The 20,188-nt window shown below is 47.4% G+C and overlaps 1 protein-coding gene, 1 long non-coding RNA gene and 1 other non-coding gene across 5 annotated transcripts in view; 1 reads left to right on the forward strand and 2 right to left on the reverse strand.

Annotated features, from left to right (window-relative positions):
• NFATC4 (nuclear factor of activated T cells 4) overlaps window positions 1-11,363 on the reverse strand; it is a 37,279-nt gene extending 25,916 nt beyond the window's left edge. Inside the window, exons 1-2 of one of the 3 annotated variants that reach the window (XM_053265545.1) lie at window positions 11,032-11,363; window positions 159-1,143 (exon numbers count right to left, since the gene is read on the reverse strand). In XM_053265545.1, the coding sequence (XP_053121520.1) occupies window positions 159-1,143; window positions 11,032-11,128 (1,082 nt within the window). In that variant the 5' untranslated portion in view covers window positions 11,129-11,363. Of the gene's footprint in view, window positions 1-158; window positions 1,144-2,392; window positions 3,000-3,567; window positions 3,767-11,031 lie in introns of those variants that run through there. The other 2 variants (XM_053265547.1, XM_053265546.1) reach the window with 2 other exon arrangements.
• On the forward strand, window positions 8,950-19,256 carry LOC128331741 (uncharacterized). The gene is made up of 3 exons (XR_008310418.1): window positions 8,950-9,614; window positions 11,514-11,714; window positions 19,013-19,256. It is a non-coding gene; the product is annotated as an uncharacterized LOC128331741 (long non-coding RNA).
• On the reverse strand, window positions 13,739-13,810 carry TRNAD-GUC (transfer RNA aspartic acid (anticodon GUC)). Its single transcript has one exon. It is a non-coding gene; the product is annotated as a tRNA-Asp (tRNA).
• Window positions 19,257-20,188: the final 932 nt, after the last annotated feature.

The following is a 20,188-nucleotide window of genomic DNA, read 5'->3' on the forward strand; positions in this document are numbered from 1 at the left end:
CCCATCATGCCTTGCTCAGGACTCATCCCGGGACACCGACCAACTGACCACTCTCAGAAGCCCTGTCAAAAAGAGACCATCATTCGGACCCAAATCCTTAAGGCGAAACTGAAGCAAAGCTTGCTCCCTTCTCTCGGAACGTTCCGGTCTTTGTTTACCTGAACACGGGGCTGTGGCCTCCGATACGAGCCTTCGACCAGGCCAGCGGGGAAGGCACAGCGAGGTAATCCATCCCTTCTTTCCGGGTCACACCCAGTCCAAAGCTCCCTGTGGGGCAGGCCCCATCCTCTCCGTTGCAGCTCCCTTCCTCTTTCCGGGTCAGCGCCACTGTCTGCTCCGTCGAGGTTTTCCGGGCCTTCTGGGGAATGCTCTCCGCCGGTCGGGATCCGGGACAGCTGAAGGGGGCCGTGTCACTGCCTCCCTCCACAGACTCCCCCGGTGCCTCTTCCCCGAGGCTGCCCCTCCGCGACAGGCACGGGGAGGCGGAGGAGTGCGTCTCAGAGCTGGAGTAGCGCCGTTTGCCACAGGGAGAGGCCGGCCGTGGGCCCAGGAGCATCCACCCATCATCCGCCCCCCGGCTTGGGGAATAACTGGAGCTATAGATGGGCCACGAGTCATCAGCAGGCGACCAGGGCTTGGGGGAGCCCCGCGGAGAGCCCAGAGGGGAGCTAAGGCCAAACCGAGCCGCGGCCTCATTCAGTTCGTGCTCCACGTCATCCCCGGCGGGCGCCTCGTCGTCCGAAAAAAAGCTCCACGGAGAGGCACTGCCGCTGCTGGCAGGGCTTGGCGTGAAGAAACCCGAAGCGGGAGCCGACTCGCGGTAGCCCCCAAAGGCCTCCAGGAGGAGATAGTCACGTGGGGAAGAGTCCCAGTCGTCTTCCTCGGTCCGGCGGCCCGGGGAAATGGTGGTGATCTGGATGCTTGGGCACTCCAGGATCCGGGAGCCCCCAAGGCGCACGCGCCGTGCTGGCTGGCTCTCAAAGGTCTCCCCATCCAGGTCAGCTGGACGGGGTGGGGGAGAGTGCATGCCGGCACGGCCCCCGCCGAGATGCAGCGGACACGGGATGCCCAGGGGTGAGGCATAAGGAGGAGGGTCCCCCAGAGCAAGCGAGCAATAGACAGGAAGGTTCTCTGCATCCAGATCTGTGAAGGAGACACAGACATGAATTAAGAGATGCTGTGCTGGATTAAATCAAAAACGTTTGCTCAGTCCAGAACGGTCTCCAAAAGCAGCCAGTCAGATGCCTCCGGAAAGCTCACCAGAAAGGCAAGGTAGAGGTAGACGCCCTGCTCCTTAATCTACAGCAACTGACAGCCAAAGGTAGACTTCTGTTAGACATGGAGGTTCCGTTCTTTGCTATTATGATTAACAGCAGCTGACAGGCAGTTGGAATTCATCTAATGGGTCCCCCGTCATCTCTGCTAGTGGCCCCCATGATAAATTCCACAAGCTGATTGGGTGGAGAAGCACCATAACCCTGCCAATAATAAACCAGTTGACATACTGTGTGTTATGCACACAGGGGAATCTAACATTCGTGCAGTTGTGCAAGAGCGTGGTTGTACAAGCACAGAAATCACACAGGGTTGCACAACAGTGCAGCCAGTATATATAATCGCTGCACTGTCACACAACTTGGTGCAATGTTTGTGCTTGCGCCACAGCGCCAACAGTACATTCCATAGCCTGTGTAATGTTAAGCAGTTTGCCAGTCACTGTGAGCAATACGTCAGCCACTATGGCAGAGGAGAGCTGGCCTTGCGGTAGGAAGCATGAGTTGTCCCCTTTGCTAAGCAGTGTCTGCCTTGCTTTGCCTTTGGATGGGTGACTATATGTGAGCATTGTAAGATATTCCCCTGAGGGGATCAGTGTTCCCTCTAACACAGGGATCCTCAACATTGGGCCCCCAGATGTTCTTGGACTTCAACTCCCATAATCCCCAGCCAAAGGCCACTGGGCCTGGGGATTATGGGAGTTGAAGTCCAAGAACATCTGGGGGCCCAACATTGAGCATCCCTGCTCTAACAGGGATTCCCAGATGTTTTTGACTACAACTCGCAGAATCCCCCACTGCAATGGCTCTTGCTTGGGGATTCTGGGAGTTGAAGTCAACAGCATCTGGGAATCCCTGTTAGAGAGAACACTGGAGGGGATGGAGCCATAATTCACAGGAACACCATCTGCTTGCATGCAGAAGGTCCCAGGTTCACTTCCTGGCAGCATCTCCAGGAACGGCTAGGAGAGACTCCTGCCTGAAACCTTGGAGAGCCTCTGCCAGTCAGTGTAGACAGTAAGCTCGATGAACCAAAGGACTGGCTCTGTATACAGCAGCTTCCTATGTTTAAAGTATCTTTTTAACTGTTCTGATAAAGTTCATGATTTAAAAAGTACCTGATCATCCTTTGACAATATTTGAATGGTCAACCGATCAAATCTTCTTCTTCTTTTTACTCCTCAAATGCCCAACGCAACCCCAGTTACAGGTGGTGGGCAGGGGGCGGATGTCAACAGAGAGACTTAATTCAGCCATGACACTAAACCAGCACTCCATTTCATTGGCTCCTCTGGTGGCATAAGTTCCAATTCTACATCCACCCATCTCTACATCAGAGGGTAGATGCAGATGACCATTGATCAAGTGGTAACTTACCATGGTGAGCCCTTTAGTTAAGAACATAAGAACAGCCCTGCTGGATCGGGCCCAAGGCCCATCTAGTCCAACATCCTGTTTCACACAGTGGCCCACCTAATGCCACTGGGAAGCCCACAGGCAGGAGCTGAAGGCATGCCCTCTCTCCTGCTGTTGCTCTCCTGCAAATGGTATTCAGAGGCATCCTGCCTTTGAGGCAGGAGGTGGCCTGTAGCCCTCCGACTAGTAGCTGTTGATAGACCTCTCCTCCATGAAGTTATCCAAACCCCTCTTAAAGACATCCAGGTTGTTGGCTGTCACCACATCTTGTGGCAGAGAATTCCACAACATTCACACAGGATTGTGTGAAAAATTACTTCCATTTGTTGGTCCTAAATTCCTTGGCAGTTTCATGGGATGACCCCGGGTTCTAGTGCTATGAGAGAGGGAGAAAATTTTCTTTTTATCAACTTTCTCCACACCATGCATGATTTTATAGACCTTTATCATGTCTCCCTGCAGTTGTCTTTTTTCTAAACTAAAAAGCCCCAGGTATTGTAGCCTTGCCTCATAAGGAAGGTGCTCTAGAACCCTGATCATTTTGGTTGCTCTCTTCTGCACCTTTTCCAGTTCTACAATGTCCTTATTTAGATGTGGTGACCAGAATTGTACGCAGTACTCCTAGTGTAGTCACACCATAGTTTTTATAAGGGCATTATAATATTAGCAGTTTTATTTTCAATCCCCTTCCTTAGCATGGAATTGGCTTTTTTCACAGCTGTCACACACTGAGTTAACACTTTCAATGAACTGTCCACCAAGACCTCAAGATTCCTCTCCTGGACAGTCACTGACAGCTCAGAACCCATCAGCATATATGTGAAGTAACCCCACTTCTTACTTCCCTCCCTTGTGAAAACTCTCCATTCATACCTACCCTGTTTCCTGTCCTTCAACCAGTTACCAGTCCACACATGACCTTGTCCCCTTATCCCATGACTGCTGAGTTTTCTCAAGAGTCTTTGATGAGGAACTTTGTCGAAAGTTTTTTGGAAGTCCAGGTATACTATGTCAACTGGATCATCTTTATCCACACACCTGTTGACACTCTCTAAGAAGTCCAAAGGGTTGGTGAGGCAAGATGTACTTTTGCAGAAGTTAAGCAGGTGGACTATATCACAGTCTTGAAAAATAAATCAGTGCAGGTGACTAGTCCACAAGAATCCTAGTCCTGCTACTTACAAATATCCTACACTAGTCCTTAATGACACATGGATTCTAAACACTTAATTAAAATAATAATTAAAAAAGGAAACCAATCCACAGTTAGCCTCAAGGCAGTTCTTTGGAGCCAGAGGAAACCAAGCAAGTGATTTGATAGCATTCTGCCAAGGGATGAGAAGAATGTTACCATACGGTGTACACAGATGGGAGCCTAAGCAGTCATCTATATCCACCTGCAGAATGGAATAGAACATGCCAAACTGCATACCATCTCACAACTGTGCTGCATAAGCACAGAGTTCAGTACAAAGGGCACCAACAAAACATGAAGAGACTCTCTGCATTCCTTCTTTAAAAAAAAACAAGCTTCTAGTCCCTAAGGTTGTGAAGCTTAGGATCCTAGAGTACAATTAAACAATTTTATTCAAACATGTTTGTCAGCCACCTTGAAGGCGACAAGGGTGGGAAAGAATGATGTATATAAACTGAATAAATAAATTAATTCAATTTAAGAGTGAATGTCTTTGTAGCTGGCAATGATGGAAGCTGTAGTTCAGCAAGATCTGGAGGACCCCAGGTTGTGGTCCTCCAGAACCACTGGATTAGACAGATGCTATCATTGGATTAAAAAAAAAATAGTTAGTTGATTAATCAAATGAGTCCTGATAGAATCTATCAATTAAATATGCACTGATTTGCAAGACTAAAACCATAGATTGAAGGGGGCAGGGGGAGATGCAGACTTTCCTTGATCCGGAGTTCATTTCTGGATTTGCAGCAGGCATAATCAAAGAAGAGGCATTCTCTTCAGTGGGAGAGTCAAGGTGGAATCTCTCCTCTCTGAGGACACTTGGCCATCAGCAGTTTTATAAATTTACAATATGAGTACTTAATATTTTAAAAAGGATTTTCTCAAACAGAGATGCCTTTTCAATCAATTGTAACAGTTAACTGTAACAATTAATTTACATTAATTGATCTAACCAATCAAATAAGTGCTACAGGGCTAACTATTTTATATGTGACTAGTCCACAAGAATCATGTATATGAAAAAACACACAAAAAATGGCTCATGACAAGTGAAGCCACAAGCAAGTGGAAGGCTAAGAGAAATTTCCAATGTTCAGGGGACAGGCCTCCTGTGTTGCCAGTCAATCTTATTCCTGGCTAACAGCCGCCAAATCAATATTCTCCCAGCTATAACCCTATTCACACATTATGTTCAATCCACACACAATATTTGTACAATGTACACCCGCACAGAACTGTACACACATACAAGCCTGATTCAGACATTATGCTGTACTAGTACACACACGTGTTTGTGTGAATGACTGTACCTGTGTTCATTTTAAAAAACAAACCTGGGTTCAGGCCCTTCAAGTGCATGGTACTTGCATTTGAAGTGCAAAGTGTACTTCTGTACCTGCGTTCAACATAACATGTGAATGACTACACAGGTGTACAGATCTGGACCTGTGCATACTGTACACTCTTGGTACAAGTGTTAAACGTAACATGTGAATGGGCCTACCGTGTTTCACTCGTTATGATCAATGCACATACAGTAGTATACTTCCATTCCCATCTATACATTAGATTTTAGAAGGGCTGTTACCAGGTTCACTATACATAAGCACATCTCCAGTCATTCACACAAACACATGTACATACATCCAGAGACCTGCATACAATTGGAATGTAATGTTTGCATGTCAGTTCAGGAGAAAGCCTGGGAATAGAGGCAAGCTGAACAAAGGTGTGTTACATATACAGTATCCCAGAAAGATCCAGCCCTATGCCCTTCTTTCACCCATGACATTTCTCGACCTCCACAGAGGCAAAGCCAGGAATCTGAACTTCATCTGATGGGTACAAATAGTTGGTTAGAAAAACCACCAGCAGGAAGAGAAAAAGTAAATAAATTCCTTTCCCTAGAAAAACAAACATTTGGATCAACTTATCTAGAAAAAGAGAGAGAGTGAGAGATGAAAGATTATTAGGTTCGTTTCTTTCCTTTCCCTCCCTGTCCAACACGCGTGCGCGCGCACACACACACACACACACACACACACACACACCTGCTTCCAATTTAGTTTCTCTGCCCTCTTTTCATCATCCTCTTTCTCAGCGGGGGGTGCTTCCCGGCGCCCAAATGGCGCCCATCTCTTCACATTTCACTTTGCCACCCAACACATCTGCCATGCTTTAGACTATCCTTCCCCACTGCCGGTCACCCTGTCCCAGTCACCCTGACCCACTGATGGCATGCTGCTGCCATATAGCATGAGTGAACAAGCAAAACTTTCTATGCTCATGTCTTGCGGTGAAACACACATGTGGCATTTATAGCACAAAGCATGTGCATTGCATGTGGGGGGGGGGAATATTGGCAATACAGAGAGAGTGGGTAGTCAGCCGGAAAAGGATAAGAACATAAGAACAGCCCTGCTGGATCAGGCCCAAGGCCCATCTAGTCCAGCATCCTGTTTCACACAGTGGCCCACCAGATGCCACTGGAAGCCTACAGGCAGGAGTTGAGGGCATGCCCTCTCTCCTGCTGTTACTCCCCTGCAACTGGTATTCAGAGGCTGGAGGTGGCCTGTAGCCCTCAAGACTAGTAGCCGATGATAGACCTCTCCTCCATGAAGTTAACCAAACCCCTCTTAAAGTCACCCAGACTAGTAGCCTCAACTGGGACCAGATGGAATCTCCCCCAAAATGTAGTTTAATATTTACCCTGTTCGTACACATTCTTTCAGTAATCCTTAGAACAACTCCCCTACAAGGCAGGCCAGAAATCCTATCTCCATATTACAGATCGTGCATAGTTAATCTATGGAATTTTCTGCCACAGGATGTGGTGATAGCCACTAGCTTGGATGGCTTTAAAAGTGGCTTAGACAAATTCAGGGAGGACAGGTCTCTCAATGGCCACTAGTCTGGTGGCTATAGACCTCCTCCAGCCTCCGAAACAAGATGCCTCTCAATACCAGTTGATGAGAGGGCATGCCCTCTGCTCTTGCCTGTGGGCTCCCCAGAGGCATCTGGTGGGCCACTGTGTGAAGCAGGATGCTAGACTAGATAGTCCTTGGGCCTGGTCCAGCAGGGCTGTTCTTGTGTATGCAAAGATGGAAAGCACAGCTTGCCTAAGGCCACCTATGGTGTTTGTGGCAGAGACAAGAAATGAAGAAGAGAATTCTTTATTCACATCTCATCCCCTTAGCCACGATACTAAAAACCAACATTCAAGTACTAGCCAGTGGATTTTGGTAACCATCTGCAGAAATGGAGTAAAGCCAAAATCTGAACACAAGTGTGTGCACACACACATTCAGACATTATGCTGTACCTGCATGCATCTATACGTGTGTGTGTGTGTGTGTGTGTGTGTGTGTGTGTGTGTGTGTGTGTATTTGTGGGAATGACGGTACTTGTGTTCTTTTTAAAAGTGAACCTGGGTACAGGTCAGATAGGAAGAATGCTGCTATCCCTGTGTTCAGCACCATGTGGGGAAAACTGTATCTGTCTACAGAGCCGAACCTGGGTACACTGTACATTCATTGTACGAATGTTGAACATAACATGTGAATAGGGCTGGAGAGTTTAATTGCTAAATTTCAGAAGTGTAGGGGATTCCTAGCAATTCCCACCCACACCCACTCTTGATAACTAACATTGTGTAATGCAGGGATTCCAAGAGCGGGTTCCCAGCAGTTGTTGGACTACAACTCCCATCATCCTTCAGCCATTGTGGCTCAGGGTGATGGGAATTGCAGTTCAGCAGCATATGGAGTGCTGTGCATTATCTACCCCTGGGTTAGCATATCCACTGAGACCTGGGTTCAAATCCACACTCAGCCATAAGGTCCACTAGACCAGTCCCTATTTCTTAACACAGAATCGTTAGGAGAGCAAGATGATGTTCTACCTTGCCCCGAGCTCCTTGGACAACGGATGGGCTAAAAATGCTGGAAACAAAACATGCCAAACCATGTTGATCACCTAACACCATCCCCTGCTAGCCCCTAACACCATTTTTCCCCCATATACTTCCTATCGCTACAGCTGGCCAATTCAATTTGTTGTGGTTTTGAGGTGTGTTGTTTGTTCCACCAGCATGAAAGCCTTTGCAATTGATTACCCCAATTCATTGAGCCCGGGAGGGCATAAAGCTGGGAACCGCACTTCCTGGCCACAAACAGAGTAATCCCTGCCAGCAACTCCATCCTAGCTGAACAGAGCTTTCATGTTCAGAGGCAGTATACTTTGAATATCAGGCACTGGGGACAAAGAGACCTATTGCACCGGGGAGGCCTAAGTCCTCCCCTGGGCAATAGGTTGCACATCTCTTTGGAACCTCCAAAGAAATTCCGAAGAGACTGTTGCACATCTCAGTGGAACCTCCATGTTCAGAGGCAGTATACCTCCAAATACCAGATGCTAGGAACAAGAAGCAGTTTCCTGCAGGCCCTGCTCCTGGACTTTCTGGAGGCCTAAGGCTGACCGCTGTTGGAAACAGGAGGCTAGCCTAGACAGGCTATTGATCCAATCCAGACAGGCTCTTCTGAGGTTTCTGGCTCCCTGGCCTAGCAAAGGTAGAGCCACTATCTCGCCTCCAGCGTTTGCACGCCTGTCTGGTCCTTCCTTGGCCTTCGCTGGATGAGGGCGGAAGGCCTCGGCCTACCTCACCTTTGAGACAAATACTTTGGAAGGTCTGGCCAGGGACTGGGGCACTCAGAAAACCTCCCTTGAACTCGGCCCAATCCTCTCTGGGCCTCCACCCTGTTCTGTGGGCCGGAGACGAGCCCAGGATTTGTTGGGGGGGGAGAACGAGCTTGTCAGGGAGGGGCCGCCATCTGAACCCAATTAAAGGGCCATTTCCCAAAGCCCCAGGCGCCACTGGCAGGGACCCCCGTTGCCGAGGAAACGGGGCGCCGGCCAAGAGACAAAAGGGAAAATGTTGCAGTGCTTTAGGGAGCTAGTTAGAACCGTATGCAGGAGAGCCCCCCCCCCACTTGCTGCCTTTCCTCCCCCCCCACTCTCCCCCCCCATGGAAAGGCCTTGGACAGAGGCCAGTCTGGAGGGGCTGCGTTCTGTGGGATCCCGAGGCCCTCTCAGCCCCCATCTGGATTTCATTTGAACCAGACGCTGCCTGCCCAGAGACGGCTTGACCTTTCTTTTTGGAAAAAAACCCAGTTTCCTACCTCCGCCTCGGGGGCTGCTCTTATAGGGCTGCCAACTTCCTTACAGCAGTGCCCTCAGCCAGGGTGTGGATATTTTGGGGAGACAAGCTAGCTGTCAGCTGAACACCTCCAAACCAGCAGATCTGGAGACAGAGCCGTCAATAATCCCCATAGCAGATCCCGAGAGACATGGGGTGGGGGGCTCAATTTACAAACTGGAGGGGGGGGCTGGTGGCGGGGGGGGGACAGTATTCCCCCACCCCGCTCTCATTCTCATTTTTCAACTATGCATGTGGAAACCCATGTCACGCAACCCACATTTTTCCGTTTTGGAATTCAAAGGCTGGATTTCCAAATGTGATATTTGGAGTGTTTTAACTAGATCTTCTGACGTGACCACTGCATGCAACTGAAAGACTGGGCTCTGGGCCCACCAGCGCTCACGTCCCATCCCAATACATGTGTAAGCCTTTAAAGATACCACAAGACAGCTAGTTCTTTTTGCCGCAAGAGACTGACATAACTACCCCTCTGGAAAGTCTTCTGAGTGCATTCCACTCCACAGTTTGGCAGGTAAGCTCAGCTTCTGGTGACAGGGAAAGCATTAGAAGGAAAAAGAGGGCCTAGGAGAGGCAAGTTTCAGACCCCACAGAGGAAGCTCTGGAAATAGCATACTTCTCCAATTCCCATTTGGATTGGAGAAATGTTGATGACTTCGGTGCTAGTCCCTATGAACAGAACTCTGGTTATAACATGAGGGCACTGCAGCAATTAAGTGTTTCAGCTGCCTAGGTTGCAGCCAAGTATCTAACCACAAATACCTTTCAGCTTCTCTTGTGCTATTTACACACCCATGTGAATCACTGCAATGTATTTGGCGATGTGCAGTAACCTACATTTTAAACCAGCGGAGGCTTTGCAGAAGTTTGGTTTATAATCGCATTTTAATCTTCCGGAGCATTTTGCATCATCTGTGGCCAGATGCACTCCTTTCTGAGGCCCATTTCCACTCCTACACCCACCCATTATCACTTCTAAGATGCATACTTTTCAGACTAGGCCACATTTGAGGTGGGTGGGGGATCATTTTCCTGCCTACTAACTGAGGGAGAATGGCTTTCCAACATACCTAAAGCACTTTGCACACATATAATCTCAGTAACCCTGAAAGCAGGAGTTCTTAACCGTGGGTTCCCAGATCTCCATCATAATGGCCTGGGATGATAGGAGTTGTAGTCCAGCAATCCAAAATTAAGAACCCCTGCCTTACAACAACCCTGCAAGGTACGCAACTCTCAATGCACATATGGTGCAGTCAAGGTGAGCCAAGGTACACCTTTGCTCAGCCAATGGGTTCATGGCCAAATTACAACTTAAATCTTGGGCTTGCCAATTTTTAGGTCCTGTTCTGGATCATCACATTACATTGCTCTATATTTAATAAAGAGATGAGGGAAAGATAACTTAAACAGAAAACAAAGATAGACATCTGTGGGTCCCAGGGATTTCAGAGGTACAAAACACCTTTGACATGGAATTCTGTGCAATCCAAAAGCTTGCAAGCACAAACTTGAGTCAACCTACATACACCCGCACCCTACTCGCTCTCCCACGTTCGGTCTTTGACCCGTACATGCCTACTTCTCTGAGCAGCATCGGAAGACAGGAGATACCCATCTTAAAATGATTACATATATATTAATAATTCTCATCCTAGGTTGTGAAATTTGGTTTTCTTCCAACTTTTCATTCTCAGGAAGACACAGACAAGCACTACAGAAGCTGGTGGGGGGGGCAGCTCTGGTGCCATCTCCCACCCCCTCGTCCTAAAAAGGAAGAAACCTCCCTGCTCTATCAGACACACACACAACAAAATCTGACTTTTTATTCTATTTTCCACACTCACATATTTTAAAACAATCTTAAAATAGCTCCCCACTTTTTTTCAGAGACACCCCCCCCCGAAAATAGGCACCACCCCCAGGCTCACCTTCCAGCGGGATCCCCATGGCTGGGGTCTCCTTTTCCTCCTCCCCAAAGATCAGCTTGAATTCTAGGTCTTCCTCTTCACAGTTGGCTGCCCCCATTTTGAGGATGGGTGGGTAGGTTGAGCCTGGTTGAGGATGGGTGGGTAGGATGAAGCCCCCCAGAAAAGAAAAATCCAAAGGAGCCACTGATTCCAGGATTAGAGACGAGGTAGGCGGACTTCTTCCCCTTTAATTCAACGCCTCTTTTTGCGCCTTCCACTCTTTCTCTCTTTAATATTTAAAGTTTTTTTAAAAAAACTTTTCCCAAACAAACTTTTCCCTCTCCTCCAGCTACCCCCTCCCACTTCTCTTCTCCCTCCTGATTGGTTCTTTCGGGAACCCAAACCATGCCCCCATATGTCATATTAAACCACACCCACCAGGGGTTTAAAACAGAAGGAAAGAAGTTAACTGGGTTACTCGATGTATGTCTCCCCCCTCAAAGGAAAGAAGAAATGCCGTCCACCCCCGTGTCTTTCCAGATGGAACAGTCTACCTGGAGCCCATTGGAAGGCAGCCCAAGGAGAGCCGCCCTCATTTGGCGGCTTGTGAAGGATGGTTGGACACACCCAGGCAGCGTCTTAAAGGGACAGGCACAAAAAGCTGCGCCAGTAGTCGTCGTGGAGGGACCGCAGCCGTCAAAATAGTGCGAAGTTTACTTATTTGTATTTACCAACATCTCTGTGTTCTGTATTTGCATAGCCAACATTTCTATATTGGCTATACCCAGGTCTTAAGGCGGTATACAACGAATCAAAATATCTGTACACTTTTCATCAATGCATGTTGCATGTCTTTAGCTCGGGTGGTGGGAATTCATGATGCTCTTACCTCCCACAGGAATTGAGCAATTCTGACATTGCAATGAGACACACCCAAGCCCCGAAGGTGAAACTTCCCGCAATGAATTCAGTCCATTTGCCAACAGACAAGTGCTGGGGTTCAAAGTAACTAGCTGGTACCAGGGCTTCAGTTTCTTAGAAAGTATGTACTTTCTAGGAAGGTCTTGCCTATGCCTTCTCATTCCTCAAACACAGATTTGTGAGAGTGCTTGGCTGATGATGGTCAAGAGCTGTGTTCAGACACGTTGGGCCTCATACACTCAGATGTCTGTACACACATGTGTGTTTGGGGGCTGGTTCACGTGAACACAGCCCCAACACAGGAAGAGGAGCAGGGGCACACCAAAAGCCCGTCCGCCCTGATGCACTTTTGGGGCACCCCTTCAATCACTTGTGGGGACTGTTCATCCGAACAGCCCCTAAAGTGATCACTTTGTGCATCCCCACCCCTCTTTGTGTATTTGGGCCATGTTCATATGAACCAACCCTGTGTGGTAACTCTTTCTGCATTCGTTTTAAAACTGAGCCTAAGCGCAGGTTCCTCAAAGGCCAGTAGGAAGTTTACTTCTATCTCTGTATTCATGTGAATACCTGTGTACAGATCTGTACATGTGTACACTGTATGCTCCTATGAGTGTTGCTCATAACGTGTGACTATAGAGCCTCACTCTTTTTGAGGCAGAGTCACCAACAGTCAACTCTGTCAAGAAAGAAAGCTGAGGTAGTTGGTTATTGCTTTGGGACTAGTTGCCAAAAAGGTAAGAGGCATGTAAGAGAGATAAGAGAGCCAGCGTGGTGTAGTGGTTAGAGTGCCGGACTAGGAGCGGGGAGACCCGAGTTCAAATCCCCATTCAGCCATGAAACTAGCTGGGTGACTCTGGGCCAGTCTCTTCTCTCTCAGCCTAACCTACTTCACAGGGTTGTTGTGAGGAGAAACTCAAGGATGTAGTACACCGCTCTGGGCTCCTTGGAGGAAGAGCGGGATATAAATGTAAAATAATAATAATAATAATAATGATGTGTGGTCATGATAAAAGAAGATTACTCTTCTTTAATTATGAGAGCGATTGCTCTTAATGGCCTGGAAATCTCTCTCCTCTGTCTTTGGAATGTGACACTGATCAGGGCTCAAGTGGGGCTAGTATTTTGTGTTATGACTGTTTTTGCACAGAGCTTTGATCTAGAACACCATAAAGGAGCTCCCATACCTCCCTGCCCCAATTAGGCCCTGTACCTGACCCACTGCACACACACACCCTAGCTCCATTCAGCTTCTCCCCTGTATTCACCCAGATTGCATGGTTTTTTCTTTTAATTTCCAGAGCTGGCAAACCTGCCTCCTGCCTTAGCTGAAATCACAACTGGCAGGCATTCATGACAAATTTGTCCCATTGATTTTGTCAAGCACGCCTCACTTCCCTGAGCGCTGAAAAACTCAAGGGGTAGCAATATAGGGTTTTGTTTCCTTTGGATGAAAAAGCATTGGGGACTTATGGTGTCACTGTCTTTGTAATTTAGTTCTAAATAATATACAAGCAGAGCATATCGGAAGCAATAGACTGCTACAGCAAGCAGCAAGATCATGGAACCTTCTTCAGATTCCTAATGAGAACAGCTGCTTAGGAACATAAGCAGCTGTGTTATGCCAAGTCAGATCATTGGGCCATCCAGTTCGGTATTATCTACACTGACTGGCAGTGACTGTCCATGGCTTCAGGCAGGAGTCTTTCTTAGCCTTATTTGGAGTTGCCAGGGTCGGATTGAAGCCGAGACCTTCTGCATGCAAAGCAGATGCTCTACCACTGGGCCCCTCCCCAAAAGCTTTGTTCTCCCCATCAGGGAATCAAACCCTGGTCTCCCGCGTGACAGGCGGGAATACTTACCACTATACTAAGGAGGAAATTGTTAAATGGAGATGGCAAGGATCAAAAGCGCTCTTCCACTGAGCTAACATCCCCTTCTCATAACAGAAAATGCTTGGTGGACTAGTCTACTAGTCTGCATTGGGTTATGAAGCTGCGGGGTGGGGGGGAAGGCTTGCTTCACCTCCGCCCATTGTTCTCATTGCTGCTGGCATGAGAACTTCCCAAATCCCAAGCGGGCCACCAGGGCATTCGCAGGGAGGAGCATGGAGCCCCACGCCTGCTTCTCCTGCCCCATCTAGAGCCTCGCTTTGGGCCCACATTGCTGGGAACTTACTAACCTCCAGGAGGTGGCACCCTTCTAGGGTAGTGCTTGGCCCTTCTCTCAGACTTTCCCAGAGGCACAAGGAGGAGGGTGATGATGGGCACCCAGTGGGAGGTCTCTGTTGAGAGCTTCCTTCCAGTCCCTCAATCAACACACTCCCCTGAATACATTGGATGCTGCTAATTTCCCAACTATCTTTGCCATCCTCTCCAGATTTGAACTTGCTTCTCTATCAGTGTTGCATTCCAAAGGCAGGAGAGAGAGATTTCCAGGCCATGAAGGAAAACATTCCCAGTCATTAAGGAACATTAACATTTTCCTGCTAAGTCCCCAACTATCCATCAGTCTGTCAGAGAAAACCATTGGAATACGCCCATTCATATGAAGTTAGACAGCAAAACTCAGTTGGGATTTATGATGAACCTTGGGTCTTAATCACTGAACCATAGTGTTTAAGTACCAGGTTTCACATTACATTTGTGTACACTGAGTTCCAGGAGCTGAATTAGAGACATTTGCCCTGGCTATGAAGTAGCTCCATTTCAGCCTACTACACTGAATTCCTTGAGCTGATTACTTAGTGGAAATTCTAGAATAAAAAGTTTGCCTTGGATCAAAACCCAGCCTGAAATATGCACTGTCTGGCCAGGAAGCCTTGCTCTCTACTCTCAGAGATTTGTAATAATTTAGTAGTAAGAGAGATGTATTCTGTACATGCTCAGAGGCAGCTCCATCTTCCTTTTATTACTGACCACTTTCCAGGACAACAAACTCAATCAGGCCTGGTTCACACAATTGCTCAAATCTAGGTTTAATGTGGGTTACTTACATTAGTGTGATTGTATGAGCCACGCCAAGATGGTTTAAGAACATAAGAACAGCCCTGCTGGATCAGGCCCGAGGCCCATCTAGACCAGCATCCTGTTTCACACAGTGGCCCACCAGATGCCACAGATGCTGGAAGCCTACAGGCAGGAGTTGAGGGCATGCCCTCTCTCCTGCTGTTACTCCCCTGAAACTGGGACTCAGAGGCATCCTGCCTTTGAGGCTGGAGGTGGCCTATAGCCCTCAGACTAGTAGCCATTGATAGACCTCTCCTCCATGAAGTTGTCCAAACCCCTCTTAAAAACATCCCGGTTGTTGGCTGTAACCACATCTTGTGGCAGAGAACAAGTTGATTATGTGTTGTGTGAAAAAGTACTTCTGTTTGTTGGACCTAAATTTCCTGGCAATCAATTTCATGGGATGACCCCTGGTTCTAGTGCTATGGGAGAGGGAGAAGAATTTCTCTCTATCCCCTTTCTCCACTCTATGCATGATTTAATAGACCTCTATCATGTCTCCCCGCGTTCACCTTTTTCTAAACTAAAAAGCCCCAGGTATTGTAGCCTTGCCTCATAAGGAAGGTGCTCTAGAACCCTAATCATCTTGGTTGCCCTCTTCTGCACCTTTTCCAGTTCTACAATGTCCTTTTTTAGATGTGGTGACCAGAATTGTACGCAGTACTCCAGGTGTGGCTGCACCCTAACTTTGTATAAGGGCATTATAATATTAGCAGTTTTATTTTTCAATCCTTTTCCTAATGATCCCTAGCATGGAATTGGCCTTTTTCACAGCTGCCGCACATTGAGTCAACAATTTCAACAAGCTGTCCACCATGACCCCAAGATCCCTCTCCTGATCAGTCACCGGCAGCTCAGATCCCATCAACGTATACTCAGAGTTGGGGTTTTTTGTCCCAATGTGCACCACTTTACACTTGCCAACATTGAACCGCTTTTGCCATTTTGTTTCCCACTCACCCAGTGTGGAGAGATCCTTTTGGAGCTCCTCACAATCCGTTTTGGATTTCACTACCTAAAAGAGTTTGGTATCATCTGCAAATTGGGCCACCTCGCTGCTTACCCCAACTTCTAGGTCATTTATAAATAAATTAAAAAGCAACAGTCCCAGTACAGATCCTTGGGGGACCCCACTTCTTACTTCCCTCCATTGTGAAAACTCTCCATTTATCCCTGCCCTCTGTTTCCTTTCCTTCAACCAGTTAGCAATCCACACTTGTCCCCTTATCCCATGACTGCTACGTTTTCTCAAGAGTCGTTGATGAAGAACTTTGTCAAAAGATTTTTGGAAGTCCAGGTATACTATGTTAACTGGATCACCTTTATCCACATACTTGTTGACAGTCTCAAAAAACTCCAAAAGTTTTGTGAGGCAAGATTTACCTTTGCAGAAGCCATGCTGGCTCTCTCCCAGCAGGGCCTGTTCTTCTATATCCTTGAGGATGCTTTCCATCAATTTGCCTGGAATGGAGGTTAAGCTAACTGGCCTGTAATTTCCCAGATCACCCCTGAATCCCTTTTTGAAAATCAGTGTTACATTTGGTACTTTCCAGTCCTGATTGGAGAGAAAAGTTATATATTTTTGCAAGGAGGCCTTATGTTTCTTTTTAGACTGTGAGTCCTTTGGGGACAGGGAATCATCTTTTTCATGTATTATTTAATTTTCTATGTAAACCTCTTTGAGAACTTTAGTTGAGGAGTGGTATGGAAATATTTGTAGTAGTAGTGTACAGTTTTGAACACATTACCTACAATGGGCATACAGCAGTACACACGATCTGTACTGTAATCTGGCCCCAATCCTGGGTGCTGAATTTTGAAATGAATGCATGTACAGTCATTCGCACACAAAAATGTCCCTCTTATCCTTGTACACTTGTACGAGTGTACCACGCAATGTGTGAATAGCTCTATAGTGGGTCAGAGATGCAGAAATCATCCACTTCAGTTTCTCAAGTGTCAAGTGAGATGGGGAGGGGCCCGTAGTTTAGCGGTAGACCCTGTGCTTTGCAGGTAGGGGGTCCCATATTCAGTCCCCGGCATCTCCAGTTAAAACAGGAAGCAGGTGATGGAGAAAGTCACTGCCTGAGAGCCTAGAGAGTTTCTGCCAGTTAGAATAGACGGAACTCCTCTGTCCATTCTGCTCAATGGTAGCGTGGCAGATCTTTCCATACCAAAGATCCTGTGTTCAGTTTCTAACATCTCTAGCTACAAGGATCAGGTAACACGTGATGAGGAAAGCTGCAGCCTGAGCCCTTGGAGAACTGCTGCCAGTCAGCGCAGGCAGTACTGGGCCAGGCCAGATGAACCAGTGGTCTGACTCTACTGGCAGCATCATATGTTCATGGGCATGCACTCATAGCTGCTTCAAAATCCATAGCCCCCCTCCCTGCTGCCCCAGCTTCCTCATAAAGGAAGAGGTGCTGTGCTGCCTCCCTGCCAGGATACACCCCAATTCCCACCCCGGTCACCAGCAGCCCCAACTGCAAGGGGTTAACATTCTTTTGTTTCCTATTTCCATGACCCACGAGGGAGAGTGACGCATTTTGCAAAACAGAGAAACATCCCAGGCGAGAGCACCAGAGTACAGTGCTCTCCTCTCCCTCTTGTGCTCTTTCATTAGCTTAATCAAAACCATCCATCTTTCAGCCTGGGGCGGGAGGGAAGCCAAAGCTAGGCTGGGCCTGGTTCTACATTTCCTCCAAGACTCTGGTCTAAGCGGAGCTTTCAGGGTGGGAGTCTCAGGCCTGCAGTGGAGTGGATGCCCGCGGGGATGTTCAACTCCCTCTTCGTCTTCCTGGCCCAGCCAACCCAATTCCGGCTGCCCCTTCAGTTCCCCCTAAGAGTCGGGATTTGTTTTCAAGCCCAGCAACATCTGTCTGCCTTCTCTATAAAACCCTGACATTCCCCGGCAGCCAGACATGGAAACTGCTTGTCAGGGAGGCTTTCCCCCAGCCCCACTCTCTTTATTTTATTTAGACACCGAGCAACCCCCGGGATTCCACTGCATGGCTGGCTGGAGAGAGAGAGAGAGAAGGGGGAAAGAGAGAAAGTGGAGAAAGAAAAGAAACTGGAGAAAACAAAGAAGGAAAGAGCAAGGAAGAGAGGGGAAAGAAAGAAGAGCAGAAAGAAATAATGATGGAGAGAGGAGGAGACAAAGAAATTGGAGAAAGAGAGAGAGAAGGAAAGAATGATGGAGAGAGGGAAAAGAAAGCAGGAGTGATGGAAAGAGATGGAAGGAAGAAAAGACATAGGAAAGAAAGAAGGAGAGGATGATGGAGAGAGGGAGGGAGGAAGTGGAGAGAGAAAGAAAAATGATGGGGGGAAAGAAGGAAATCAGAGAGAGGAAGAGAAGATGATGGAAAGAAAGAAAGAGAAAGAAAGAGAGAAGGGGAGGAGGGAGGTAGTAGAGAAAGAGAAAATGATAGAGGGTAAGAAGGAAATCAGAGAGAGGGAGAGAAGATGATGGAAAGAAAGAAAGAAAGAAAGAAAGAAAGAAAGAAAGAAAGAAAGAAAGAAAGAAAGAAAGAAAGAAAGATCTTAATGACTCAAATTTGAAGAAACAGACCTTCCTAAGAATGCATGACCTGCTGTTAAAGGAGGTTGCAATTAAGCTCCCACACCACCATCCCCCTTTTTGACTCCAACCCTTTTCCAGCAATTGTTCCAGGAAGAAAAGTACAACCTGTCCCTTGCTCTCATATCCCAATCAGAGCTGGTCTTGTGGTAGCAAGCATGACTTGTCCCCTTCGCTAAGCAGGGTCTGCCCTGGTTGCATATGAATGGGAGACTTGATGTATGAGCACTGTAAGATATTACTCTCAGGGGATGGAGCCGCTCTGGGAAGAGCAGAAGGTTCCAAGTTCCCTCCCTGGCAGCATCTCCAAGATAGGGCTGAGAGAGATTCCAGCCTGCAACCTTGGAGAAGCCACTGCCAGTCTGTGTAGAAGATACTGAGCCAAATGGACCAATGGTCTGACTCGGTCTATGGCAGCTTCCTATATTCCTATGTTTCCCAAGGTCTGTTCCTTAAAGTGCTCCTTCACTGATCTGTCCTATCTCCCCATGTTCAGGACAAGAGTCAGCTTGGCCACTGCTGTCCCCACTCCGCCATGAAGCTCACTGGGTGACCTTGGACCAATCACCATCTTTTGGCCAGACCTACCTCTCAGGGTTGTTGTGAAGCTGAAAGGCGTGGAAGAACATTCTATGTAGCACTGAACACCTTGGACAAGGCCAGGGCAGGATTAAAATGTTAGAAACAAGCTTCTCAAACCATGTGGAGATTATATTCCCCAACACCAACTAATTCATAAATTTGCCATCACTATCACTGGTCTCTTCAATTTGTTGCAGTTTGGGGTGTGTGCTTTGTTTTGTGACATTTCACATCATGAAAATCTTGTGACTTGTTCCAGTGTTGAATCCTAACCACACTTCCCTGGGAAAATGGCAATCAAACTCAGAATAATCCCTACCAACAATGCCATCCTAGCCGTGTGGAGAGCCTCCATGTTCAGAAGCAGTATACCATTAAATACCAGATGCTGCAGAACAAACAGTTGGGGTGGGTGGAGTTTCTTTGTCCAGCATTCTGTTGCATATCAGAGCTCCCATGGCAGGCTTAAGATGCAGGCAGGACTCAAAGTCTGGAAAATACGAAATCATGAAATGAAGAACTTGGAGAGTGTCTAGAACGGATTTCACACACCCCATAGCATAGGATTAAGAGACAGTAAGGCCTAGGCACTGTGTGTGTGCTCTTTTCTTTTTAAGAACTGGCCCAGGCTCAGCCAACCTAAAGCTCTCTTGCTGCTGCTGGACTACAACTCCCATCATTCTCAGCTACACTAAATTTCAGTTTCTGGGGGTGATGGGAGCTGTAGTCCAACAAAAACTGGAGAGGCTCAGGCTCAGAATGGCCAACCCTTAACTAGCCACGAAAGAGATGGAAATATGGGGAGGGAAGTGTGGGGAAGTGGGGCATAGAGATCTAAAGGGGAATGGGCAATTTGCTGTGTATGCACTTCAATAATAATAATAATAATAATAATAATAATAATAATAATAATAATAATAATTCGATTTCTATACAGCCCTTCCAAAAATTGCTCAGGGTGGTTTACACAGAGGTATAACAAACAAATAAGATGGATCCCTCTCCCCAAAGGGCTCACAATCTAAAGGAAACATCAGATAGACACCAGCAAAAGTCACTGGAGGTCCTGTGCTGGGGATGGATAGGGCCA

The sequence above is a fragment of the Hemicordylus capensis genome, chromosome 6 (assembly GCF_027244095.1).
Source record: "Hemicordylus capensis ecotype Gifberg chromosome 6, rHemCap1.1.pri, whole genome shotgun sequence".
Taxonomy (NCBI): Eukaryota; Metazoa; Chordata; class Lepidosauria; order Squamata; family Cordylidae; genus Hemicordylus; species Hemicordylus capensis.